At 38.3% G+C, this 26,413-nt stretch overlaps 6 protein-coding genes across 7 annotated transcripts in view; 3 read left to right on the forward strand and 3 right to left on the reverse strand.

Moving 5' to 3' along the window:
* LOC131795907 (potassium voltage-gated channel subfamily H member 6) overlaps positions 1–4,500 on the reverse strand; it is a 39,554-nt gene extending 35,054 nt beyond the window's left edge. The window contains exon 1 of the mRNA XM_066161654.1: positions 4,482–4,500. The gene's annotated coding sequence lies outside the window, so the exon portion shown is untranslated. The remainder of the gene's footprint in view (positions 1–4,481) is intronic.
* LOC131795910 (neuronal acetylcholine receptor subunit alpha-7) lies at positions 1,875–15,806 on the forward strand. 2 transcript variants are annotated; one of them, XM_059113521.2, is made up of 9 exons: positions 1,875–2,099; positions 4,193–4,332; positions 11,072–11,116; positions 12,221–12,330; positions 12,785–13,009; positions 13,205–13,478; positions 13,906–14,061; positions 14,244–14,454; positions 14,902–15,806. In XM_059113521.2, the coding sequence occupies exons 1-9, from the start codon at positions 2,039–2,041 to the stop codon at positions 15,117–15,119; spliced, it is 1,440 nt and encodes a 479-aa protein (XP_058969504.2). In that variant the 5' UTR covers positions 1,875–2,038; the 3' UTR covers positions 15,120–15,806. The 2 variants fall into 2 exon arrangements, with proteins under 2 accessions (XP_058969504.2, XP_058969505.2); XM_059113522.2 differs by having other exon boundaries at positions 1,879–2,099; positions 14,244–14,337.
* On the forward strand, positions 6,910–9,642 carry LOC131795908 (kelch-like protein 12). Its single transcript, XM_059113520.2, has one exon. It carries the CDS (start codon positions 6,980–6,982, stop codon positions 8,648–8,650), a length of 1,671 nt encoding a protein of 556 aa, XP_058969503.2. The 5' UTR covers positions 6,910–6,979; the 3' UTR covers positions 8,651–9,642.
* A 144-nt stretch (positions 15,807–15,950) lies between the features above and the next one.
* On the reverse strand, positions 15,951–19,135 carry LOC131795911 (calcium/calmodulin-dependent protein kinase type II delta 1 chain-like). Its single transcript, XM_059113523.2, has 2 exons — positions 18,398–19,135; positions 15,951–17,274 (listed from the first exon to the last, which is right to left on the reverse strand). Exons 1-2 carry the CDS (start codon positions 18,758–18,760, stop codon positions 16,663–16,665), a joined length of 975 nt encoding a protein of 324 aa, XP_058969506.1. The 5' UTR covers positions 18,761–19,135; the 3' UTR covers positions 15,951–16,662.
* A 1,434-nt stretch (positions 19,136–20,569) lies between these two features.
* LOC131795913 (NADH dehydrogenase [ubiquinone] 1 alpha subcomplex subunit 2-like) lies at positions 20,570–22,431 on the forward strand. Its single transcript, XM_059113526.2, has 3 exons — positions 20,570–21,025; positions 21,572–21,678; positions 22,134–22,431. The coding sequence occupies exons 1-3, from the start codon at positions 20,934–20,936 to the stop codon at positions 22,226–22,228; spliced, it is 294 nt and encodes a 97-aa protein (XP_058969509.1). The 5' UTR covers positions 20,570–20,933; the 3' UTR covers positions 22,229–22,431.
* Positions 22,432–23,142: 711 nt separating this feature from the next.
* Positions 23,143–24,318, reverse strand: LOC131795912 (uncharacterized). The gene has a single exon (XM_059113524.2). The coding sequence runs from the start codon at positions 24,250–24,252 to the stop codon at positions 23,428–23,430; it is 825 nt and encodes a 274-aa protein (XP_058969507.1). The 5' UTR covers positions 24,253–24,318; the 3' UTR covers positions 23,143–23,427.
* Between the last annotated feature and the right edge of the window lie 2,095 nt (positions 24,319–26,413).

Genomic DNA, 26,413 nt, shown 5'->3' on the forward strand with positions numbered 1-26,413 from the left:
ATATTTAAATTAGTTATAAAAAATAGATTACAGCAAATGTCGTGTTTACGATGAAATATGACTGACTCCCCAACAAAACGAAATTTTTTTAAAAAAGAATGATTAAACATTGCTTTCTCGTTGTAAACAATGTTTGTCATTAAAAAAAAAAGGCACAGTATTTAAGAGCAATAAATGATGGGAAATGAATCTTATAAAGATAAGGCAGACAAACATCTCTGTAAATGATGTTTTACTTCATCTTCTGTAGTCTCTGACATTGGACAGGTGATTGGAACCGAAACAATAAACCACTTGTGGAATTGATATCGAAGTAAATTCAAGTTGTATTACAGTCGAACTTCTCCACAACGACCACCCCACGAAGGGATCAATGAGAAGTGGCCTTTAAAGGGGATACGGGGACGGTCACAGAAGTACACCTGCTATTTGTAATAATATTAGCCTCCAACATATATTTACGTAATACAATCAAAATATAACAATGATGGAAAACCAGCAATTATGTCTAGAAGTAAATTTTCACCCAAACAAAGGTGTCGCCAATGTATCAATTTGCATAATTAGTTCTCGCATTCCTGATAGAAGATAACTTCACATCTTTGAAGCAAAATAGCGCCAGAAGGGGTCAACTGCTTGAATTGATGTACCAATGTACCACCCCCCTCCCCACAGCTGGGATGGGGGGGTGGTACATTGTGTTCAACAAAAGTAAGAGAAGATTCAGCTCTTTAGCGATCTTTACTTCTCCAGCCTGAATGGAATTGGCCTTCCTTTGAATCTCGCGGACTACGATGATCAATGAGTATTTATTTCAGGCACGTTCTTTAAATTTGTTTAAACGCTTCAATAGCTTTTACCTAACTGATTTTTTGTTGTCGTTGTTATTGTTGTTACACTGCTTTGTTTCAGTTTCATCCCATCATGACCTGAACTCTGATCGATTCCCTCATAGGACAGAGGACCTTAACATGGAAGGAATTTCGAGACAGACCATTTCATTATGTATCCATCTTTTACCATTTTCATTTCCCGGCAACGATATCAATCCGTCCTCAAAACTTTGTTTAGTGAAATAAATTGCACGTAATCTCATATTTCAGATTTGCTTTTCTCACTAACGTTGCTGGATATTAGAGAGTTTTATGAGGATTATACTTACTGAGTTTTTTTCGGTTCCTGCTACTTAAGTCTGAATCACGCTTCAAAACTTAACATAATACACAGTTACGCTTCGAAAATGTTTTGCAAGTAAATTTAAGAGCCTATATGAATACAGATCAGATCTCCTTTCAAAAACACGTTCATCACTTAATGTGCACTGTTCCAATTTTTTCATAGTTGAAATTTAGCATCTGCAAAGTCACGCATTTGTAGCTGGCCAGTAAGCAGACCTATGCATTTAGTCAGAACTCGTGTTTAAGCCAGCGAAACTTACCGTAAGAAAAAAAAAAACGTGAAATTTCGTTGCCTTGGACGAATAGAACTGGGGAAAAGTGGTATGTAACAAAGCAAAACATACTAAATCTGGTAAGCCGAATGTCTTATTATTACTATGGCGTATTTCGGGTTATAACTGCACCCGGATGTGGCGACTGGTATTCCTCCATTGCAGGTAACAGCCCCGATTTCTCAGGTGCAATCTTTAGTTCTGGGTAGAGAGAGAAAGAGAGAGAGGCATTGTGGGAGTGAAGTGTTCTGGTCAAGAAAACAACTCACGGTGACCTGGCCAGGGCTTCGGGCCCGAACCCGAACCACTTTTGCGAACGCCACTATAAAAGCATGTCTTGTATCTTGCAGACAAAATTTGTGACAAAACGCAGTCATGATGTTGTGTTTCTCTTTACTTCCACAATGTTTCCTTTGTTAACTCATTTGAATAGCAAATGAATTTTCCAAAGTATCGCATCGGTCACCTGTTATGCGGTTTACACTAGAACGACGTATTTCTTGAAGAGCCCCAAAGCTCTATCGAGTATATTAACAACATTGGTATAATTTTAGGATTGGATGGTGACTTAAAAATAACGTTTTCAAGATGACCGGTATTACATTCCTCTTTACTTTCCACTGCATAGCTTTTGCCTTGAAAAACCCAGGTGAGTTTAATTTTTAATCAACTACGTATGCATTCTTGGAAGAGCGAGATTTACATGTTTCAATTTTGCTATAACGAGCAGGCCAGAAACATTTTCGTCGCTACCATAAGACACCAATATACAGTTATATTTTCATGTTTGACTTTTTGCAACATGACATTTAAAATTCCCTCATAATAAAAAATAGAATAACCGGTCACAAAACACGTTTTTAAAGTCAAAATATAGATTGAAAAAGGTGTTTCTGTGTTTATTCGAGGAAAAAGTGAAAAGCTGAATTTCAGATTTTTCAGACTGATCAAGCACGTGGCGTTCAGTCAAATATTTAAGATTCTAATTTTAGAGTTTTATGCGTATCGGGAAGGAAAGGGTGGAGGAAAGAAATAAATTCTATAACGATGATACATGCAGCCTGTCCCAAGCTTCCGGTTAGTGGAAACAAATGAAAAAGCGTAGGTGCTGAAAAATTGCGGAGGCGAACCGCTTACTTAACGATAGCGACCAATACAGTATTCAGAGAGGACTATGATGACAAAATGATGATATAGTAACGATAGTATCATGCACATAGATTTTGTGCGCTAAGGGCTATAATAATGGTTTCACTACCGGGACGGAGATTAAACTTAGACGAATGTCTGAAGAAAATGTGATGCTGCGTCGGTAGGGGAATATTTACAAATGATGTAGTTTTATCAACCAAGTTGATAATTTAAATTACGGCACCGTGAACAGTTTCTAAAGCTGACGTTTCAGGCATTAGCCCTGCGACAGTGCGAAAGACGAACATTGAATTGGTTCTGACAGCTGGTCACCTTTGGAAGCTTTTAAGGTTAATTCCCACCTTCGCTGGTGTCCTATCACAGGAAAGCTTAACAACTGCAGTTTACGATAAAAATATAATTTAAGCGACATTTCTTTTGAGGAAGTGTCAGGAACCGGTAAGGCGTGAAACGACCGAAGGTTCTTCTATTAAATTTATCGGGTATCGGATGCCGCAGCACGAGCAAAATGGCTGCACAGTTTTATTCACAAGGCATCAATCAACAAAAACGTATCGGGCTTTTTCGATATTCTGATTGGTTGTTTAGATATCGGCATCTTAAGTTGAAGTAGCTGAAAACATGAGAGGCGTATTGCGTAAATGGACGCCACGGGAAAAATATTTCAGATATCAAAGATTCCCGACACACTTCCGTTTGTAATTTTTCCTAGAGTGTTTTGGCGAAATTTGACGAAAATCGGTCAAATCTATATACCCTATAAATTCACTCAAAGTGGTTGTATTCCTCCCAAAATCAAATGCTAAATTTTAGCTCATAAAGGTTCGCAAACAACTAGAGCCACACCAGGAGATTATCTCGCCTCCTGAAATCGCAAACCAGTAGGACAACGGGACCTCCTGGCGTCAATGACGATGGATCAAGATTTCATAGGAAAAGTAACCCATAGCAGACACGTATATTTTTTTATCTCAATCGCTTAAAGAGCGTTGAGGAGGACGACACAATAATGAACTAAGTTTCCAAAAGCAAATAGGATATTCTGCCACTAATCGCTGGTTCCTTACAACTTGGACATCCCATGAATCAGAAAGCTCTATTCCGCAAACTTACTGAAAGAAACCGAGTCGCTGACACGATATCGTTGTTAATTCAGGCCACGGAGCCAATTGGGCTCATGAAATTTTTCCATCGTTTTTTTAACAGATGGGAAAGGTTTTACAAGGATTTAAAATCACTCTTTTAAACAGAAAGTGGCAAGACGTAAAAGAAACAACAACTAAAATATAAGTTAAATTTAACTCGAAATTCTTAGAGCTGATATTGTAAGAAATGTATGGCGCATAGTAAGGAGAATTCGTATGTCCACCCTGGAGTGAAAAAATCAACGAGTTACTCTCGTCTGAAGTTGTGAGTTTAAAACATGTGTCGTCAGTGTTGTTGTTAAAGGTTTGCACTACATTGACAACTGATCGACAGCGCCATTAGGGAAGGCTCAGGGAATCAGTTCTAGTCCTAAGATTAAGACTTAGAAACATCAAAGGGTTAAAATTAATCAGTGAATCAACGGGTTCAAAATGTTCTTATTAGTGTGCAGTGCAAGCGCCGTAGAGGAGAAGCTACGAAACAATATTATGAAAGACTATAACAAGAAAGCTCGCCCTGTGATCAAGGAAACAGATGTGGTTCACATTTTCATAGACATCGCACTGCTGCAGTTGATGAAAGTGGTGAGTGAAAAGTTTTATTGTGGTTTGCCCCTATTTCGAGATATTTTACTAATGAGCATCAAAGTAATCTGATTTTGCGTTAATAAGTCTTGCAGCGTTGTGCTCCCTGAGAAAAATTGCGCCACTCTCTCAACCAATCAGATACAAACCTTGAAACAGTTCGAAATTGCTCACTCCCGCTTTCCCGTGCTAGTGGTGGTGGTGGTTTACATGATTTACCTTCGTATTTGGATTGTCATCGGCTTCTCGTGATCTTCACTCAGTTGTGATGAACTGTTACGAGACAACAAGAGCTGTGCATGTTATCTTGACTGTTATGATTAGTTTGGCTTTACAAAACTGAATCGAAAAGCAGTCTAGTCTTTCAACTTTCACTATAATTTTCAGGTGAGTCACCGGTTGCACTCGGCCGCACTTCTTCAGGTGAAAGTCAATATAGCGTCAGCTGAAACCACGAGATTACAAAATCTCCTCGTGAAATCGATTAAACTAAACAGCCTTTCGATTTAGAATGAGCTTGCCCTGCGGTTTCCCACAATAGGGCCATTGCGATTTCCTACTAAAGGCTCATAAGCTTAGAGGCAAGAGGCCGTAAAACGTTTTCTGCAGATCATTGAAATTTGATTGTGTGTAATAACAGTCAATAAAATACAGAAGAAGCGGATTTGTGAACTTGACGAGAATTTGCGAGACCTAAAGTGCCCTTTGGAAAGATCATTTGCCACCCATTGCAAAGCAACGGTTTTTTTTGTTTTTGAATGGATTACTTTTTGTTTTGATTTGTTTTGTTGTACAGTTTTTGTTATTATGTGCTCTTTACCCGCGTTTTTTGCTAACGCAGCGTTACGCCTACGTTCAGAGCTCTTCAAATAATTATTGTTACTAAAGAGAGGTTAAATGAATGAGCCCTTTGTCCAAACTTGACTGGAAGTTTAAAGCCGGCTAGCATGATTTTTCAAAGCTACCGGTAATTGTCTAACAAAGAGAACAATTGAAGAAACTTTCTCGATCGGAAAGGCTATTCTTATCGATAACATGGGCAAGAAAACGTTTCTTTTTTTTGCTGCACAATATAATTTTATGCCACTGCATCACTTCTAAACAGATTCAAGAGTAAGGATCATATTTTGGTAAATTGTTTTAAAAACTTACCGCTCTCAAAAAGAAAGGCTTCATCGAACAACCAGTGTGAATGGAGTTCTCCTTTACGAATTGACCTTCAGCCAAACTCTTCATTTGGCTAGGACTTCAACACGCAAGATCCAAGATGGAAATGAAAGTTCCGTGTTGATAAATTTAGCATTGCAAATGCCTCTGAAAATAACCACTTACATGACTTAAAATGACCTATATCTTTAAAATTAATGGCTCATATCTTAGTTACATGACATGCTTCAAAGAATGTCAGAAAATGAATGTATCAAGAAACTCTCGAGGGCAGCATTTAAGCATTGTAACAAATTCAAACTCTTTCTGTTTGTGAAAACCAGTTCAAATGTCAGCCAAACCATCTTCAGTGTCCATGTAGGCGTGTGTTGAGTAATAATAACAATCATGTCAAGAAGCATGTACTTGAGGATATGTAATTAGTGGCGTGCCGTCCGCATTGTTAATTGCATCGATTGATGTCAGTGAAATACCGTAAATCCATCTTTTTTTTTTAAGCAAGAAACCACGGTGGCCTTCACTTAGGCTTCCCACTATGATGAGGTTGTTTTTAAACGGAGTAACGCAGTAACGAGTACGCTCTTGTAAGTAAGTGATTCCGTCACTTTTTGGAAGCTTACGGAGCAATCTCACGAACACAGCTCGGGTTTATTGTAGTTCTTTTAATTTCTCCTCACCTTAAACACGCGAGTTTTTATCATAAAATTAATTTTTTTAGAGTATATTGAAGGGGTCGTCGAACCAAAACTAAATACGGGTTTAGTCCCAAACCCTAACTTCTGTGAATTGTTTCGATTGTTTACGATCTGATGTGAAAAACGAGCCGTGGGAGCAGTTAGAGGTCATTGGCTGATTGAGTGATTACTTATAGGTAACCAGCACCTGCGCATAAACGCCGGAAGTGCTTTTTGGAAGAGTAAGTGTTAACCTCAATCGCGTTGTCGAGAAGGCTTTCCCACGGTAAGCCTAAGTAACTAAGTTGAAAATAGGACCTGAAAAATATTCAGGCCCGTGCAGATTTGAACCCATGACAGTTAATTTAAGGATTAATCAAATTAAGAATAGGAATCAATTAAGAATATATGAATTTCATGTATCTAAAAATCATCATGCATCACTTGGATGGTTTATTTGGACCCAACACATTTATTTGAACCCAGTTGGCTTGTTAGCTCAGTTAGTAGAGCGCTGCACCGGTGTCGCAGAGGTCATGGGTTCAAATCCCTATTTTTCAACTACTCGTTTCAGTAGTGTTCTTAGCTGCGAGGATCTCTTAATTTCGTTGATACAAATTTAGACAAACGTTTTGACGGGAAGGTTTTTGATAGTTTGTTTACTTTGGATCCCAATTAGTATCTTGGAGGCACGGGCTCGAATCTCGTTAAAGCCTGAGTTTTTCAGGCTTCTCTTCTGCAATTGTTCAAATTTTGGCTTACCTGCAAAGAATGTTCCTTTCGTTTAGACTTTGTTCCCTTGTATCATGGCAACCTCATTCCTCCTAAAGGAAGAGAGAGCACACTGGGAACGAGGTTGGTTTCGTGAAAGCTCAGGTAGCGTGACCAGTAAACTACTTCACGTACTTCGCAGACTTCACTGTCCTAACGAAGCCGCAGCGAGCATGGAGCGTCTGTTAGATGAAGAGTATAAAGGCAAATTGCTTCAAAGCCTCAACGAGCTCAGGAAATCGAACATTCTGTGCGATACAACGATCAAAACCGAAGGAAAAGACTTCCCAGTTCATCGATGTGTTTTAACAGCCGCCAGTCCCTACTTCCGGGCGATGTTTACCTCAGAGTTCAGGGAAAACGATAGCAGCTTCGTAGAGCTAAAAAACGTAACAGGTGCCATAATGAATGAAATTATTCAGTTTATGTACACTGGGAAAGCGGAAACTGACTCATCGAGTGCTCAAGAGTTGATTATGGCGGCCGACTTCTTGATGCTGCCAAGTTTAAAATTGAAAGCCTCGAAATTCCTGGAAGGAACAATCAGCGTCACGAACTGCCTTGCGCTAGAGTCTTTCGCTCGGCAGTTTAACTGTGATTTATTGAAGCAGGCCTCAGTCTCCTACAAAATGGAAAATTTTCCCTCTGTGGTGAAAACAGATGATTTTAAATCACTGGACTTCGAGAGGGTACAGGACTTGATCTCACGAGACGAAATAGTTGTCTCTAAAGAGGAAGAAGTTTACGAAGCAGTGATTATCTGGGTTAAGCACGAAGTCGCATCGCGAGAGTGCTTACTACCAGAGCTCCTGAAATGCGTGAGAGCTTCCTCGATGTCAAAGCACAGTCTTAAAAGGATCATTGATCGAGAGGACTTGGTTATAAAGAACCCAGCCTGTATGAAAATTTTGATTCAGTGGCTCAGGGCTTTTCTTTTTCAAGATTATGTATTGTTACAAGGGCCTCGATTATGCCTTAAATTTAAGGAGACAGTGGTAGTTCTTACTGGTGGTCACAGGTCAGGATCAACCTCTACCACCCTTGGCTTTGTTCTTGCTACAAAGAAGTGGTTACAATTACCTATGATGCCATGTCCCCGAACACGACATGCTGCTGCAGTATGTGGTGGTCAGTTGTATGTGGTTGGAGGTTTCTCAGAGATCCCATTATGTTGCTTCAATCCTGTTCAAAATGAGTGGTTTTCTACTGAAAAGAACCTGCCATTCCATCCGCATAGTGCACTGGTTGCCTTTAATGAAGAACTGTACCTGATTGGTGGAGATTCTGATGATAAGCGTCAAGTTAGGAAGTACAAATGTAACCTTGATCAATGGGAATTCCTGTCACCCATGGCATTTTCTCGAGCTGCACACTGTGCAGTTGTCCTTGAGGAGCTCATCTATGTAATGGGTGGTCATGATGATAATGTGTGTTTAAGGAGTGTTGAGTGCTACAATCCTGCTAATGATCAGTGGACTCAGATTTTAGATATGAACAATGCAAGAAAATTTTCCGCTGCAGCAGCCATCACTAATGGAAAAATCATTGTTGTAGGTGGTTATAGTGACATGGGCTTTACAAGAATTGAAGAAACTTGTGAAATCTTTGACAAAAGTTTGAATCAGTGGAGCTTGGTTTCAAGCCCCACAGTACCACGTGCTGCATGTGGCATAGTCAGTGTGAAAAGTGCTGTTTATCTGTTTTGAGGAGAAGATACTAACAACTTTGTATATAAACTTGACAGTGTAGAGTGTTATATTGTCCAAGAAGATAAGTGGATCCATGTTAGCACCATGCCTGAAAGTCTCTCTTGCCTTCAGGCTTCACTCATTCAATTTCCTGTGAAACATGTGACAGAAGATTGAAATTGAAAAAGAGAGAAATTAGATTTTATTCAGAGTAGTGTGTTGGTCTCTCTCTGGAAGAGTTTCATAGAGGTTATTACATGGCCAAGTAGAGATATGAAATCTCTCTTAGAGCATTGAAATCCATGGCTGAGCTTGTAAACCATTAACCCTTAACTACTATGAGTGACCTAGACAAAATTTCTCATTACAATATCAACAGAATATCAAGGAGAATAAAGGAAAACATCATTTAGGTATAATAAGTTGATCAAGAAAAAATTTTTCCTTACAATATTAAAAGGGTATCAAGTAGACAGTGACAAGAATAAAGGAAAATATTAATTAGGGATAATTAGTTGATCACATCCCAAATTCTCCAAATTAAAAAAAGAATTGTATGGCAGACATTAAGGACAATAATTTTTAATAACTTGATCTTGTGAGTGAAAAGGTTAAACTTTCATTTAGAAATGTTTTTTATGTTATATTTCAATTTACTAGAAAAAGCAAAATAAAGGGCTCTAATGACATGATAATAAGCCAGCATGGATGGTCTTAAATTAGAGTAGTAAATGTTTTAACAAACCTTGCCTGAACTACTATGAATTTCTACTAAACATGTAACTTTAAAAAATTTAAAATGTATCCAGTTTACCATTCATAGAGCAGATGAGTATGACTTATTTACCGAGTGTGGCTCACGACTGTCCACAGTCCTTTATCACTGATTACTCTCAATTATTTCTATCGTCATCATCATTATCATTATTATTGTCATTATTTTTATAACTGTTATCAAGCATATCTATTTTTGTGATTTAGGATAAAATAACGGAGAGTCAGCAGTCGCATATTCCCTAACAATTCTTCCTCTGAGTCCAGTTTTCTTAGAACTTTGAGTATTGGTATTTGTAGAGGGGTTAAATCAGAGGCAGCAAGGGAACACTAACCCCAACCCACCATGTTATGCAGTCAAACCTGGGTCAGGTGTTCTCCATTTCCCCAACCTTGGATTTTGGTGGGTCATGGCAACTACTCTTGATTGTTGTTGTTGTTTTTTTTTGTAAAAAAGATGAAGGAACAGTTATGAGAAACATGAGCTCAATGACCTCAGTTCTTAACAAAAGTAATATCTACTCAACATGATACAATTTTTACTAAGTTTTGACAACTGAAAAGAAAACCTTGTTAGTTAATTATTAGTAATTTGAAAATTTGCTATGAGTTGAGCTTATTGACATCCAGGGATAGACAGACTACAAACAAAATGATGTGAGGGTGTGTGTGGGGGGAAGGGGGATGGGAAAAATGTTTTTTAAAGAAAGCTTTTTTTTTTCCTCATAATTTATTAGGAAAACTATTTTTATACATTATTGCAAAAGAGAAGCTACCAAAAGATGGAGGAAAAATAGTTCTAACTCAGTGAAAATACCAAAATTTGGTATCAAATAAAATACCTTCCCCCCCCCTTAGCCAAACCTGATTAGGTTTCTAGTGGTCCACCCTAAGTAATCACATGGTACTAAAACTAGTGGTATATGTCATTATTATAGTAACACATTATGGGGGCAACAGGTCCATCAACATACACCCATTTATGACTACATTGTAGGTATTCCTTTGATACTTGTGTAACAAAGCCATGACTCAATGAAGATCAACAGCCTGGACAGATCAGAGGGAAAGGGCTGTAAAATGTATGCTGTGAACTGATCTGCACCTACTTAAGGGCAAAGAAAATTACAAATCTGAAAGATTGATGGGAAAGGAGGTTACCGTTAACCTGTTACCCCTAAGAATGACTAGCACCTAATTTCTCCCTACGGTTTTACCAGTTTCACCAAATTAAGAAGCCTTTTATTATCAAACTCTCCATGTTAGTTAGTAGAGAACAGCATGGGAAATATCCATACATTATTAGGGTGTGAAGATTAACAGCTACTTAAGGAGCAACCTTTCTCCTTTTCTTTATGGAAAAGGGAATCCTAAAGAAGAGAAAGTCCTCACTTCCTACCTTGAGCTCATAGAGGACTCAGTTAAAACAATCTTCCTCTGGATTATCAAGAGGGGGAGTTCTCAACTTTTAAAACCAGTCTTCTCACTAGGTTGGCTGGCATGGGAGGTTGTGTACAAGGATATCGTAGAGGTTAAAATTGGGAAATAGTGGATTGGCTGTGGCATTCGTAATAGTTTTCTTATATCCAGCAGTCTTGGTCCCACTCATAATTGGTCATTTCGTGCCAAAAGTGTTGAACTAGTGTCTATCTTTTTTTTCTACAGGATGAAAAAGGCGAAGTCATTACCACGAACGTATGGGTGAGGCAGGTAAGAGAAATAAGGGCCATCCCACTAAAAGAGACCTTCAAAAAATAGCAAATGATGGAATTATTCAGCTATCATGATCTGTTTGACAAACAGATTCCATGTTGCCGTGCGTCTGTTTAGTAATACATCACAGATGACGTCAAAATGTATTAAGAACAAAATGTAACGCACTAGACACAGCCGAGTGTGTCTAATGTTTTTACCACATTTTCACGTCTTCTCTGATTTATTACTGTACAGACCTGTAGCAACATGGAATCTACTTGTTTTATGGGATAAAAAAAGAAAATATTTTTAATGGTGACGTCATCCATGTGTTTGTCGTCCAATAGATCACAGGTTAGAGCCAATCAAAAAGCGTGTATATTTCCTGTTATCATATAAATTTAGATAACCCAATCTGACCGGAAGAAAGAAAAGCGATCTAGCGGCAAACTACTCGAAGTTTTTCATGTACATCGTATGTTTTATTTTAACTATTTACAGTTTTTAGCTCATATTATTTTTATCAAAGTATTAGACCACACTCTCTGCTTACTGACAAAATGCCTAAGGGGGATGTTGGGAGCATACGAGAAAAGCTTTAAAATCATGAGCCGAAGGCGTGTACGTTACAAATTTTTCGTGTGCGGTATATTGCCATTCTAAGATTGCTGTGGGTTTACCGGTACAATAATCAGCGCGGGGAGAACCTCTCCCAACAGTTATGTTATAAAATGGTATTTTCAGCTGTTCCCTTCTAATTTGGAGTTAATTTGCATTTAAGTAAGACTGAAGGGTGGCTCGAAAATTGCTTTTGTGTTGTATCACTGAAATGAACAGTAATTGCCTGTCGAAGCTAAGCTCAGTGAACGTTTGCAATAAAATAGGAGAGTTGTCCAATGTTTGCATGGAAAATTTTAGCAGTGTACGCTTCTAGAGAGCAATTTCACTCTCTTACTAAGAAGTATTCTGATTCAACCTGGAGAGAGTGGACGAAGAGTGTACTCTTTTCATTACCGATCATGACGCTACCTTTAAACTTTCGTCCCGGTTTAAAAGTTTAGTTGGAACATTAAAAAATATCATTACTTTTCTAAACTAGTTAACTTTTTAATATTTTAGTACTGGAATGATCCAAGATTTTCCTGGAACAAGGCGGAATATGAAAACATTACACAGATCATCATCAACCCTGAAAAAGCTTGGCTACCAGATGTTGTGCTATTAAACAGGTGAGACTTAACACAATGTCTGAACCACTTTTTTACATCAGCAACACGATTCAAAGCTCGATTAGTTCAATTACGTTACGTGGATGCTATCAGGACGAGGAATAGGTATACCTTCCGATCTAGCCCCCTAGAAAGCTATGATGTTTGCACTTGGCATTTATATAACCTAGACTTCTCCCTACAGCCTCCAAGCACCTCATTATGAGTGGTAGCTTGCAAGACCCACATCTCTTGCAGTTTATATTAAACTCTAAAGTATAAGTGTACTAGCTCGCCAAATGATCGGCCGAGATGACCGTTAGCGAAAGAGAGTTTTCCATCTCTGCACTTATGATTGCTCGTGGTGATGGAAAAACTATCAGCCTTCTGGAAAGAGTCTAGAAATTGTTTCATCTTGAAAAAAACAATTATTAATGATGGCGCGCGAGAAGCCAAGACCTTCTCTTTTTTTCAGCGCCGAAGCGATGTCAGACGGGCGTAGTACCGCGGCTCGCCTAGTCGTGAAGCACGATGGGAATGTATCTTGGTTGAACCCAGTGATTATCACGAGTTCTTGTATAATTGACATCACCTTCTTCCCATTGGATGACCAAAGTTGTGAGCTCAGATTCGGTTCGTGGTCGTACAGCAGTGAATTCTTAGATGTTCATCCGAGGAGAGATAGCGCGGATCTAAGTTCGTAAGTGTTTTCAACGAAACTTTCGATTCTTAAGCAAATAATTATTAGTGATAAAATCTTCCTGCAATAATTGGGAGTTGCGTTTGCAATCACTCTGACATATAAGCATTTGAACTGCTTTATCAATGACAATTGCTCAAGTTGGTTACCTTAAGGGGAATTATTACGATGTTAATCAATTACTTTAAAATGCAGGTACGTCGAAAATGGTGAATGGACTTTACTCGGGATTAAATCAGAACGCAGACTGTTAACTTATGATTGTCGTGAAGGAGAGTTCCCGTATGTGATGTACCATGTACAAATACGCAGACGTACTCTGTTTTACATGATGAACTATATTTTGCCATGTGTCCTGATTGCAGTCCTAACCCTGCTCGTCTTCCTACTGCCGCCCGAATCTGGAGAGAGAATGTCTTTTGGAGTCACGGTGTTACTATCGTTTACTATTCTGCTGTTGATGCTGATGGTGAGCATGCTTTCAACTCAGGCTCACAGACCCTTTCATACAGTATAAATCTTAACCTACATCGATCCAGATCGGAGACATACGTAGGTCTAATTATCGTAAATCCTCACTGAAGGATCCTTTCTTATGTGTCATTTTTTCATGTGGCACGGTATTCTTTTTATCAAATTCTAATATCAAGCATTTCAAACAAACTATTTCAAACCTACAAAGTTTTGCATCAACGTTTTGTTATCGCATATAAGTGAGGGATATACGGAAAGAGAAATTTCTCACCTCTAAGACATTTGAGCGCGTACGAAAAAGATTAACTGGCTACGGGCTAAAGCTGTTTTATTTCCGAGAGGCATTACTTTTTCAAAGATCTTGTGTTCTTTTTGAAGTGTTATGATGGGTAGTTTAGTCGACTATGTTTTTTCTCCGGTAGGCAAAGCTTCCTGCCACCTCCAAAGACACCCCACTAATTGCTGTTTACTATGCCTACACTTTCATCGAAGTGTCAGCGGCGATGGGAATGGCCTGCCTCATGCTTCGTTTTTACCATCCTGACAATTCCTCAGCCCAAATTCCCGCCTGGATCAGGGTACTTAAGTATCATTTTACAACTTTAGTTATGTATTCGCCTATATAAGGAATACTTTTTTCTGCAAAATATGTCAGACGTGTTAAATGGTTCAGATTGGCCCGACTGATGTTTTATGATCTCCATAAGACAAGAGACTATTTTTGGTATTCAATAGCCTGGTTCTCTTTTTTTCACGATAGGTCTGTGTCCTTAACTACTGCGCACGCCTGGTGCGTTTAAGCACATCCGCTGGACGTGTCCGACAAGCGCAGATCGTCCAGGAGTGGCGTCAAGGTTGGACTGTAATGTTTATTGTTTCCTGTCGTGGCCATCAATTAATTCTACCCCACCACCAACGGTTCATTGAAAAAATAAACATGCAGGAACATGATATTACATCCAGAACACCGGGTAAAGGATCAATAATGTGTCTAAAAGACGGACAACGATTTGAGATCTAATGGAAAATTTATTATGAAAAAGACATCAGCGTAACTTTTCTGTTAACCCTTCATTCTCTCTTTTCTTTAGAAAATATTTCAGTTAATGCAACTTCAAATATCGGAGAAGCGTCAGTTTGAAAAATTGTTATGTACAGACATTTATATTGCATGACTGGAAACACGAATATAAGTAGTATTGCGAAATTTCAGATTACATTCATGTTCTCCACTGAATCACACGTGCCTGAATTAAATTTTGTAACATTACCAAACAAGGATACATGTCTACTTCCTGGTGTTAACTACCGACGAAATTCAATTTTCCGTCACATTGTGCGAGAGCGTTAGAGTTCCTACGGTTTATTCTATTCTATTTATCTTAATTAATTAATTAATTTATTTATTTTCGTTCCAGTAAAGCTACGTGAAAACAGGGGCAAAGAGCAAACGAACATGACAATTTTGACAGACAACATCTTCAGGAAAGAAGAAGCAGACACCATGAGAGAGGAATGGAGGATGGCAGCCATGATTATTAATCGCCTCTTTGCTTGGATCTACCTCATCACCATCATCATAACATTGGCAGCCGTGCTGCTAAAGTCACCACGATTTAGGAAAGGGGAATTTTAACTTAGTTAAACAACCTCTCTCACGACAAGTCCTTACTTACCGAAGATACTTAAAATCTCGTTAAATAACTTTTGAAAGTATGACAAAATGAAAAAATTGTAAGCAATTTAGCCGTATAATAATTTTGACTTTTAAACATATCAGGGATTCTAGGGTAATACTTAACCCCTTGAACTACACGACGAAAATATATCTTTAATTGCAGAGAACTTTATTCTCAATTCAAAAAGCAACAAATAGAATTAACGCAGTACAAGTAACCAATTTTTCCAGACCAGTAAGGAGCTGGTGAAATGCGAGTATACCTTCGTTGTGGATTTACTAAAAAACATTGACACTTAGCATTCATCGCTTTGAAGATAGTTGCCCTTGAATGTTAAAATATACTTTTAGAGTATACTTTTATGGTTGATTACAAAACGAAAAATACACTGATTTTCCATTCGTTTACAAATAACATTATGACTGCAAAGATTTTAGATTGTTTTGTCAGTTTTATTTCCTAATTGTTTGCTTGTTTGTCTCTTCATCTCTAAAGAAAGGAAAAATAGATTGCTAGGATTGTCATAAGCTAATTATGTTCTGATGAGCTGACGCACGTAATAATGATATGAGAGGAAGTGCACGAAGTACATCTTAGTACATCTTAGGAAGTCACGTTCCTCACTTTTACTGACCCCTTGGCTTTCATTCAAAAGCAAAGACGAAAGCCTCAATTAAAATCCTGGCATGGGATCCTCACTTGAACTATTAACTTCTGCGTTTTATGTACTCTTTCTTTTTAAACGTCTCGAATTCACTTCTAATACACTGACACACACACACAAGATGTTCAAATTCACTAGTTTATTGGTCATGCTGATAACCGACACCAAAACTTTCTTTGTCACTCTCCGGTCTTCAAGGAGCCACTCTTCTACATTTGAAATACCAAAACATTTCTATTTTAAATTACGATATACATAGTTGAACCTCTGGCAACGCGATGTGCTTTAAAAGAGGACAGAGATAGCTACTACTGCTTATTTGGTAAACAGTTTTCTTAATTTCTACCTTATGGTTCAAATTGCTTCTTTCAAAGTTCGATTTTATTCCCAGATATCATTTTTACAACCACCGTAGTCGCATCGCACAATCAGACGATTGACCTTCTAAGGGGAACACAAGGAAAGCCCCTGCATAAAGTAATAAAGTAATACAAACTGACTATATTTATAGAACATAAGAGAACTGTGAAAATGCTAGTATACCAGTGTGGTGGAGATAGAAAAGAAAAATCAAAGAAGGCTGTAATAAATTACTGTTAGAAAACTGAAATTTTGTTTCAAGCAATGATGATATGACTTCGTATAACCAGATAAATACACGTATCCACTAACAAAAAATGTCCTGATTTTGTAGATTGTCTCTTTTGTTTGTTTGTTTGTTTGTTTGCTTCTCAAGTTTTAGCAACAAACGTATTTTCTGTTCAGTTGTGAGATGGCACACATTCTGGCCTGAGTTATTCTACTATTGATAACGAGATTCATTGAAATATTTTCACTCAGTACTCCTTTTCCGAATTTCCTTCGAGGCAAGGATGTTTGGGGCTGATGTTTCTAAATTTCAGCATTGCTCGCACACCGCTTACCACCGCTGCAAAGTTCCTCCGCTGACCGAGTTTTATCGGTATTTTCGGGTCCATTTGAAACCATGGATGATTCAGCGCCTCCGAAGCTGTCATTCTCTCGCTGGGTTTTACGACAATTAATCGTTGCACAAAGTCCTTAGCTTCTTCTGATACATTGTCCCAATATGGCGAAGGCATAGTATAATGACCTTGTAGAATAGATAGTAGTAATTTTTCGTCGCTGCTACTCCAAAATGGCGGGTAGCCCACCAATAGAATAAATGATATGACGCCACACGCCCACATGTCAACTGGTTGACCAATCATTTCTTCTAAAATTGTCTCTGGTGCAAGGAACAGGGGCGCGCCACTCGCTTCACAACCGATGACGTCAGAGTCGCGTGGCAGTCTTCGAGCCAAGCCAAAGTCAGCGAGTTTTACAATCAATTGTTCGGAAATTCTGGATCGACTGAGAAGAAGATTGTCGGGCTTGACGTCTCGATGGATAATTCGCTTGGCATGAAGATACTCCAAGGCTTTTAAAAGCTGCGAAATAAAGAGAAATCAATTTAGACATAGACCCTTGGCAGGATACTAAAATCACACCAGCTGCCATTTGATTAAGCTCGTTTGATACACAAACGAATTACGTCACATTTGTGCGTGTGGCTACAGCTATTCGATACTTTGTTTTGAATCCTTGGCGTTGTCAAGGCCGGAGCTGTTCCGTTATACGCTCGAAAATTATTTGTGACGCCACGCCTACAGCTATTCGATACTTTGTTTTGAATCCTTGGCGTTGTCAAGGCCGGAGCTGTTCCGTTATACGCTCGAAAATTATTTGTGACGCCACGCCTTTCATTGAGAGGCGAAACTTATTTTGTGACAATATTGAGAACGTTGTCTTGTCACAAGTACTTTTTTGAAATGTTTTGACATCGATATATAAAATCGAAAAAAAACTGTGTTTACTTTTCATTAGACATTGATGAGTGAACTTTATGCTGTTCTGACAGAACTTGTTATAACTGAAAGCAAAAGGCGTCCTTCATTGTTCAGTGTTTTTAGTCTTTGGCTTCAATTTTTACCCATACCCCGGTTCAGAGAAACTGCTCGAAACTGTTTAGCTGGCGAAATTTTTCGCTCACGCACCATGTAAACGATTTAAAACCGACGTAATTTCAGTATGAGAAGTTATGTAATATCGAGACTTTGTTTCATCAACAAACATATACTTATAAGGTTTCGTTTTTAAGGCAGAAATTTGAACCACAGAGGTCATGAATGTCATAGGATATGCTGGTGACGTAAATTCATTCAGATTGGTGTATTGCCTTCCGTGCTGCTTTGTCACAGCGCATCTTATTTCCTTTAGTGGGAAAAAATTTGCGATAAATCGACTAGCTTTGACGGAACTTACGTTCGTTTTAATAACCTGTGTAAGGAACAGGCCACTTACAAATTAAACCTTCACAGAAGATAATCTCTCTTTCTCAGAAGGCAGAAAAAACATCCATTAAAAATTCCGTTTTTTCCGTAAAATAAAAGTTCCATCTATGTACTAACTGAACCTAGCACTCAAAGCAAATGTTCGCCTGAAGTATTAAAAATTAGCTAAGTTCTATGAATTTAAAACAGAAAAATTAAATAATGATTAAATAAATCTTACTTGTTTTATGAAAGAGCGTGCTTGTTGTTCACTGTAAATGCTGTGTCCCAAAATTTCATCAAACAAATTGCCACCATCGACATTTTCACATACGAAATGCACGGAAGAGTTTCCCTGGAAGGTTTGGTGCAACGAGACGATATTTTCGTGTTGTAAATCCTTCCAAATCTCCATCTCCTCTCTGACTGCCTCACTGAAAGAGAAGCCCTCGTCAAGCCGTATTTCCTTCACTGCAAAAGTTTTACCACTCTGCTTCTCTTGGCACCTGTAAACCTTGGCGAATGATCCCTCACCGATAAGTTCTTGAATTTCGAATTCATCTTTGAATATGTGTGCATCTCTTTCAAAATATCGCGATGGCATCTTCCAATGATTCAGAATAGACTGCAGGATGTTTTGCTCTCCTTGACGATTAGCAGTTGAGAAAGTTCCTATATAGTAATAACACCGTAACCCGAGTTTATAATTGTCAACAGCATAATTTCAACTGACCAATGAGAGGCCTTAAATGCCGAGTTTCCTGAGGCGTTGATACAGGAGAGGATTTCCTGTGCTATTTTGGTACATTGGCTAATTTGTCAGCTTCTTTTGAACTCTGAACTCAGATTACATCGATATTTTTTTGTCACAAGGCAGACACGTAGATATGAGATTATACAGCGCGATCCATCTCGACTCGCTGTGTATGGTCGGCTTTGTTGCGAAATATTGGGTGTTAACTTTTCGTGTCAGATGAGCCAATTAACAAAATTTTTATTCAGAATTCTATGGTGGTTTCCGTGTCAACCGCGTTTCTTAATGCTAATCCTCACGTTTGCTACGAAATTAAAACGGCTGACCTTTCTAGCTAATTACTTATCTTGTTGACAGAGGGCTGCTGCTTGCTGGCTGCAATCGATCGCGGTTAGCAAGCGCAAAGAAATTCGCGAGTGAATATTAAAAGTTTCAAACTTCATATTTCCTTCCGCGAAGGAAATTAGCGAATCAGTTCAAAGTCAGTAGTTCCTCCTGTAGGTGTGTCGTTTCATATCATAAATGTTGATTTGAATGCTTCAGATTCTGGCGGTGCAATGACTCAAGCACACCCAGATGTCATCACTCAGCAATAATGGTGAATAAAGGAAACCGAAAAGGAACTTTCGTGCTGTTATTTGTTTTTTGAACTTCTGCTGAAAGAAGACAAAAAGTTGTACTCTGACGCGCACAATTAAAGAAAAAAAACAACGTCCATCTAAAATAAGCAAACAACTTCAACACATCCTCACAGGCAGCCCAAGCTCCAGCTGTGAGACGATCATCTTGCGAAAAAAAGTCATGGCGAAATTGTGAGAGTTTGTGTGGGAATATTTACTACCGCTCTCAGGAATAAAAGATAAGTCAAATTCACAACAAAAATACCTCTCCTCATACTTTCACAGTGCATTGCTTGTTGTCTGACCGCTTATTATATTGAAAAGAACCCATATTTAGCGAGTTATTCATTTCTAAGTTTACCACATAAGAGGGCTTAAAAAGTGGAATGAACCGAGGGCGTTCAGTGAACTACACTTCATTTGAGATATGGAACCGATCTCATCCTATTCAAAGAGGATGCGGCCAAAATGTAGGTAATTGTAAGTCCTGAGCAAGTGGTAACTTGGCCCAAGACTCCCAAACAAAATAAATGTGGCCGGATCGTCGGGACACCGTTTTGTATAACGCCCCACGAACTAAATACATTCTTAAACGTCGGCCGGCGGAGGCGGTAGTTTTTAATTCCAAAGCAGCATAGCATGTACCAATGAAATGACTTCATTTCTTATCATGTCTAGTCTTGGTGGATACCGTTCGAAACACATCCATCTCTCAGCATTCCAACAATTTCTCGGTAAATCAGTCACACATTTGAGAAATAACCCAATCAACTCAAGGTACATCAAGACTATAAAAGTGAGCTTATACTAGATATTTCATCGGAAAATACCTTCCCTTCTTGATTGTCACTAATACACTGTTATCTGGAGGCCTTTCATGAATCAGCACATCGCCAATCTGATTAGAGTTTGCCATGACCCGCGATTTAGGGCGTTGACAAAGCATCAAAATTATTTGTTTAAGTGTAGTTTATCCTGGTGTATATCATTCTGTCTTGTCTGATTTTATCTCTATCCCATTTATAGAAGATTTTTCTCGTGAGGTTTTTACGTAAACGAACACCGATCGACGACTCGATTTCCACCGAGTTTGTCCACGGATGTTCTTGACAAAGGAAACATCGCAGGCCTAATTCCTGAACAACAGGAATTGATCGTGGCAGACCTCAACCACTCATGCGATCAAGAAATAGTTTATAAACTCTTGGCCTAACTTTGTCTTTACGTCTTGCTTATTGATAGACATTAGTAGTTATAGTTTTTTCCTTTACTAACCATGTGGTGTCGACAGAGTGGTGTGATCAACCGAAGCATCTTCTGAGGGTATTGTGGATGGGGAGGTTGGAGTGAGTTCGTCAGTAGGCCGTGTGAAGATCTGGAATCGAGTCTCCGCAAGAATCAAAATGGCGGCTGCTTGGCGTTCAAACCTTGGTAAACATGTCAGAGAAATCCGTATTCACTTGTGTCAGAAGTCCCAGAGTAGTCAAGGTGTAAGGTAACTAACTATGGAGGACGATTATTCCAAATTTTGAAGTACTTGAGTTATTTATAACACTATTTACGTAATTAATCTGCGAATGAAACTCTTCTTTATGGACTCGATCGCCAGAAGTACAAATATTATACTTACAGAAAAAATAGCATACAACAATCATTTTAAAGCGATACCAGAAATCAACTCAAGCAAGGTGATGTTGTAAAGGAGGGGTTTGTTGAAATCACTGATGATCATATGTCGACTGTTCGTTATCATGTTTTGGTCTCATCATTTAAAAACATTTTAAGCTGTTGATGACCACTAAACTCTCAAGGTACTTACACACTGCAACATGACATACCCTGTGCCAATCGGTTTTAAAAAATCTCTGAATAACAAATAGAAAAGAAGTAGAAGAATTCACAAATTTCTTTATCTCAGACAGAAATTTATGAGGTGGAACTTTAATAGATTATTTGTTAACAAACCCCTTTGTGTCTTTTTGATATTTTTTTGTTTTCTTTTTGTGCAAATATTTAATTAACCTGTGGAATTTCTAATCAGGGACTTCTTGGAGAAATACTACATTGGCATCAAGAAAGAGAACCCAAAAGTTCCCATCTTGGTTCGTGAATGTAGTGGAATTCAACCAAAGATGTACGCAAGATATGGTAAGAACTAAGATAAGAAAATTCTACTCTTTCTTTACTCAAATGATACATTTGCAAAATATGCAGATCTCTTGTGACAAGTGATAACCAAACTGATTTGGTAAATGAAGTTGCTGATCAAAGCCCAGAAAGCCTCGAGTCTCTTTTTCATTGTCCGTGTTGTGTGGGCAACAACACTGTTGCTATTTAGTGTAAGTTAACCCTTAAACTCCAATAACTCCAATGAGTTACCAAGACAGAATTTTTCCCTATGATATTAATACAATATCAAGCAGACTGGTGATGTGAATGACCCAAAACATCAACTATGGGATTACTTGTTGCTTGAATACCAAATTTTTTAAATTAACATCATAATAATTGTGTAACAGACAGTATGAAGGATTACTGAGATCTTGGGTGTGAAAGGGTTACAATTTGGCCAGCTGAATGTGATATTTCTTTAATCCCTGTAGATCATGGAAAGGAAAACTCTGTCCAACTGAACAATATGAGCGGGGATTCAGTCCTCCAAGCTATGGAGAAGCTTGTTACATCAGGATCACTGTGAAATGTGGAATATTTTTGAGTGATGCCATAACATTATCAATTGCAGGAAAGGACAGGAAATTTTTATTTCTTCAGCGAGCCTTTGAAGTTCCTTGAAAATACCTGTAAATTTGTTTTGTCATCTTTAGTCTCTGTGGTGTTGCGATGTAATTGAGGTATCAATGGATGTCTGAGAACAAATTATTAAAGATTCAAATTTGTTTACCTATTGTTATTAATTGATTTTGACAAAATTGCAGTTAGAGGTTTTAATAACTTAATGGATCTTAAATGTATCTTACTGCAACCAAAATTAAACATTCTGAAATATCATCAACATTTGCATATCAAATAAGTTTTTTTTTTTGGTGATGGTGTTTTCATTCATCAGGAGGGTGTGCCTTAAGTCAGTCACACATGCATTCATAGGAAAGAACAATGCTAAGGCTTACCACCCATCAAAAGGTTGTTCATACCTATAGTTACACCCTCTGCGCCTTTTATGGTTTGGAAGTCTCTTGCAGCAGCAGCACATTGCATTCATGCTATGTATGTTACAAAAATAATGGAAGTGTCAGTTTTTGTATGTTTTGCAGGTTGACATAGGTGTTGGTTTGGGTAATATTACATCCACATTACATCTTTTTTAATTAAAATGGTACAGTTATCTTAAGCAGCTCTCTTATTTTCAATTTTTACCCAACAATTTCCAACAGAGCAAATTTCCCAAAATGGATCAGTGTCAACAATAATCAGTTATAATCTATGTTCGGTGATATCTTTACATCAGAATGCCTGGGTACCCATGTTTTGGTGTAATCCACTCTAGGGAAAGGTCATTCAAAGGTGGGTGCACATTACCTTTTGCTACCATCAGGGTAGGAGCTTAAATGTAGTTGGGCCTTTTAAATAATCAAATGAATAAGTAAAACCATGTTGCAGTATAATGTATCATATATTTAGAAAGCAGGACATCTTTTAAGTAGCATATATTTGGAGAGTTCTCCAACTAATCAAAGTGTAAAAATGTTTCAAAAAAAAAATTTAATATAACCAAGAAATTACATCACATGAGGGGTTAGATAACATTAGGGTATCTTGATAAAGGAGAAACAAAATGTAAAAAAAAAATTGCAATGTCGACATCTGGCCTTTCCAAATCTAGTTTTACAATCAGACCTCATCAACCTAAGTGTGAATGGGCGAGTGTACTGTTACATTCTACCATATGTAAGGTATCAGAACTGCAGTGCTTCGGCGATAATCTTGGTAGGCTGGTAGATGCCCCCATTTCTTCAAACCCTGCCTTTCCAGAAGTGGAATGCCACTGACTCGAGTCAGAAGATAAGCCACAAACATAGGGGAGATGGCACTCAAGTACTGGTAACCAGACATTACTGAGGAAGCCGGAAGAAACAAGCTGGACCACATCAGCATCTCGCCAAGATAGTTGGGATGTCGGCTAATGCTCCACAGCCCAGAGGCAATCCACTTGCCTTTGTTAGCAGGATTAGCCTTGAACTGCGACTTCTGGTAATCTGCACCTGCTTCTAGTATGAATCCGATTAGCCAGAAAGCCCATCCTAAGTAATCCTTCCATGTCAGCTCTTCGTCTTTAGCAGAAGCATTCAGGATCAGGGTTGGTAGTAGAGTCAGGAAGATCCAAACACCTTGAATTGTCCAGTAGATGAAAAACACACGGGGATTCCCTCGAACCTTGTCGAAACGGCTATCCTTTCCGTCCTGGAGAATCCTGTGAAACAGATACAAGCCAAGTCGAAGTCCCCAAACCGTAACACAGCCAGACTGGATAATCTGACGCAAGTTGACTTTCCTTTGCCATCTTAGGGTTAGCAACGTCAGGAAGACGAAGGTGGAGGAACCGGCCAAATCGTAAAACTTTTCCGTTTGAAGAATGGACGCAACCACCCAACAAATCCACTGAATACCAAAGTCTATTGCTGCTGCAGTAAAAAGAGGGTTTTTCATGCCAGCGGAAAGAAAGCTCCCCATTACTTGGAAGAACTTAGAAGATTTGTGGACCATACAGCAATCAACGATCGATACCAACCTCCAACCGCGATTGTGTAACGCAAGGTCGATTAAGCTTTTCCCTCAAATAAGTACTTTGAAATGTATCCCTGAGAAATTCGATGAAATAAATGGATACACGAGACGCATATACTTGACTAGAACTTTCTAGTTACTTCTCCAATATGAAAGTTATGTGTTGTATTCTAAAATCGTTGCAAAAGAGGCAAAACAAGCCAAAATTTATCATATGGACACCTTATGGTACCTTACATATAACTGTAAATTTTGAAACTTGATAACTTACGTAATCCGCCGATTAGGATTTAACAGCTATTTCACCCACACTGCGTGTAACTAAAAGGATCAATTCCCTCTAAACTAGGAAGCGATTACGTTTCATGGAGACTTCATCTTTCTATATAGCGAAAGAGAAGATTATTATAACCATAACTCATTAATTCCACGTTTAACGCCCCAAGCCACTTTAGAAAGACGTGAGTGGAGGGGTACAGTATGGATTTTGTCGCGGGTGGCTTAGGTGTGTCCGTTACGAACAGCTCCGTGAATTCATTCCTTTATAGCAATCAGAGCTTTTGAAAGCAAGAAGAGGTCAGATGGAGGTGTGTTAATTCTTAAGGAGGCTGAGAAAAAATGAAATTCATACACAGCTGTCACAGTTTGTCAGATGAGTACTACCATTGTGGGAGTAGGAGGGGGTGGTAGGGTCAATTTTTGCTGGTATGTGTCACTGGCTTCTCAGAACTCCTACCCCATCATGGTCTAAGCTGTGGTCAACCATAGACCCCATCTTAGTCACTATTGAGCAAAATTAACACCTTTTTAACTTTGAATCTTCCCATCTTAAAAACCCCTACTGACCAGAATTTTCTTACCTTCCCGCCCCCCCAATCCTAAGAATATGTGACCCATTCTAGTACCTCTATTAAAATTAAACCCCATTATAATCAATGCAGCAAACTCATCCTGCAGTACATCCCCATTAGCCAATTTCTAGGAAGTAACCTTCCAGGGTACCACATGCATGATTATATGACAAACCAAGACTGTAACAAAATTCTCGAACTTGATTGGTTACCACCAGCCTGATTTGAGAACTAATAGGAAAGTGTTCACATCATGCTTGTACTGGTAATTGGACAGTGTAATAGGACAGTTAAAGGGACAGTAAACACATCATGCCTGCGTAGGTGGACACAACACATCATGTGCTCATGCTGGTGTCTCACATTTCAATAAGTTAACTGTTGGTGTTTTTTTTATGAAAACGTATAACTGTTGTCAAGTTTCTTTCTAAAATTTAGTCATAGATGTAATTAATTGGTAACAGGACTTCCTGTCATCCAATTCTACAGGTGATTATCAAATCAGACTCCTGCATCCCTGTCATCCAATTTTGTTAATCATTTGTATGATTACAGACCAAATTGGACTCCACTCAGTTCTTAATTAATTATCATTATACATATGATGAAAATCATCTGAGTCTCAAAATATTTAATAGGGCTGATTTTTCCACTATATGATAGGTTAAATACTAAAGAGAAAGAGAGGTTAAAGAAAATTAACACTAAGTGTTTGTAGGTTCAACTCAGAAAATTTAAGTAGTATCTTTCCCTTTTTTTATTTTTTGTAGTAACAGTTGTTTTCATGCTTTCAGAAATAGTGACAAACAATTGGATTTAAAGAGATGGGAAACTCCTTCAAATCACTCAACCCTCTATTGTTGGCAAGACAATTAGGCACATTTTTTTAAGTGGTGGTCATAAATCTATGTGTAACTAACCCTTGAAGATGATTCCTACATAATGTCCAAATATTTTGCCATATGTTTTTATAATCAAATTGTGATTTAGCCACAGCACTTAATACAGCCTCTTAGCAACATTTTAACTCTTTTTTAGTCTTATGTGTCTGTAACCCAGAGAGAAGCTTAGTGCACCCCTATTTTTTAATCAGAAACTTATCAGCTTAGTATGTTTCACCTTTGACTCTCTGAAGTGACTAACACTTAACTTCTCACTGCAATATCTGTACATTATCCAGCAAACAGGTAATAAGAATGCTCAAACGTCAAATAGAAGTTGTTGTCTTGATCTTACACCACATTCTTGCAACTAATTTCAAAGGAAATATGAAGTAACTGGAGGGGAGA

The sequence above is a fragment of the Pocillopora verrucosa genome, chromosome 14 (assembly GCF_036669915.1).
Source record: "Pocillopora verrucosa isolate sample1 chromosome 14, ASM3666991v2, whole genome shotgun sequence".
Taxonomy (NCBI): Eukaryota; Metazoa; Cnidaria; class Anthozoa; order Scleractinia; family Pocilloporidae; genus Pocillopora; species Pocillopora verrucosa.

Coding starts and splice junctions, on each gene's coding strand:
- LOC131795908 (XM_059113520.2), top strand. CDS start 6,980: ATGGCAACCTCATTCCTCCTAAAGGAAGAGAGAGCACACTGGGAACGA.
- LOC131795913 (XM_059113526.2), top strand. CDS start 20,934: ATGGCGGCTGCTTGGCGTTCAAACCTTGGTAAACATGTCAGAGAAATC. Junction 21,026..21,571: donor CAGAGTAGTCAAGGTGTAAG/GTAACTAACTAT, acceptor ATTTCTAATCAG/GGACTTCTTGGAGAAATACT. Junction 21,679..22,133: donor AAAGATGTACGCAAGATATG/GTAAGAACTAAG, acceptor TAATCCCTGTAG/ATCATGGAAAGGAAAACTCT.
- LOC131795912 (XM_059113524.2), bottom strand. CDS start 24,252: ATGGTCCACAAATCTTCTAAGTTCTTCCAAGTAATGGGGAGCTTTCTT.
- LOC131795911 (XM_059113523.2), bottom strand. CDS start 18,760: ATGCCATCGCGATATTTTGAAAGAGATGCACACATATTCAAAGATGAA. Junction 17,275..18,397: donor CACGCTCTTTCATAAAACAA/GTAAGATTTATT, acceptor TTTATTTCGCAG/CTTTTAAAAGCCTTGGAGTA.
- LOC131795910 (XM_059113521.2), top strand. CDS start 2,039: ATGACCGGTATTACATTCCTCTTTACTTTCCACTGCATAGCTTTTGCC. Junction 13,479..13,905: donor TTCTGCTGTTGATGCTGATG/GTGAGCATGCTT, acceptor TTTCTCCGGTAG/GCAAAGCTTCCTGCCACCTC. Junction 14,062..14,243: donor AAATTCCCGCCTGGATCAGG/GTACTTAAGTAT, acceptor TTTTCACGATAG/GTCTGTGTCCTTAACTACTG.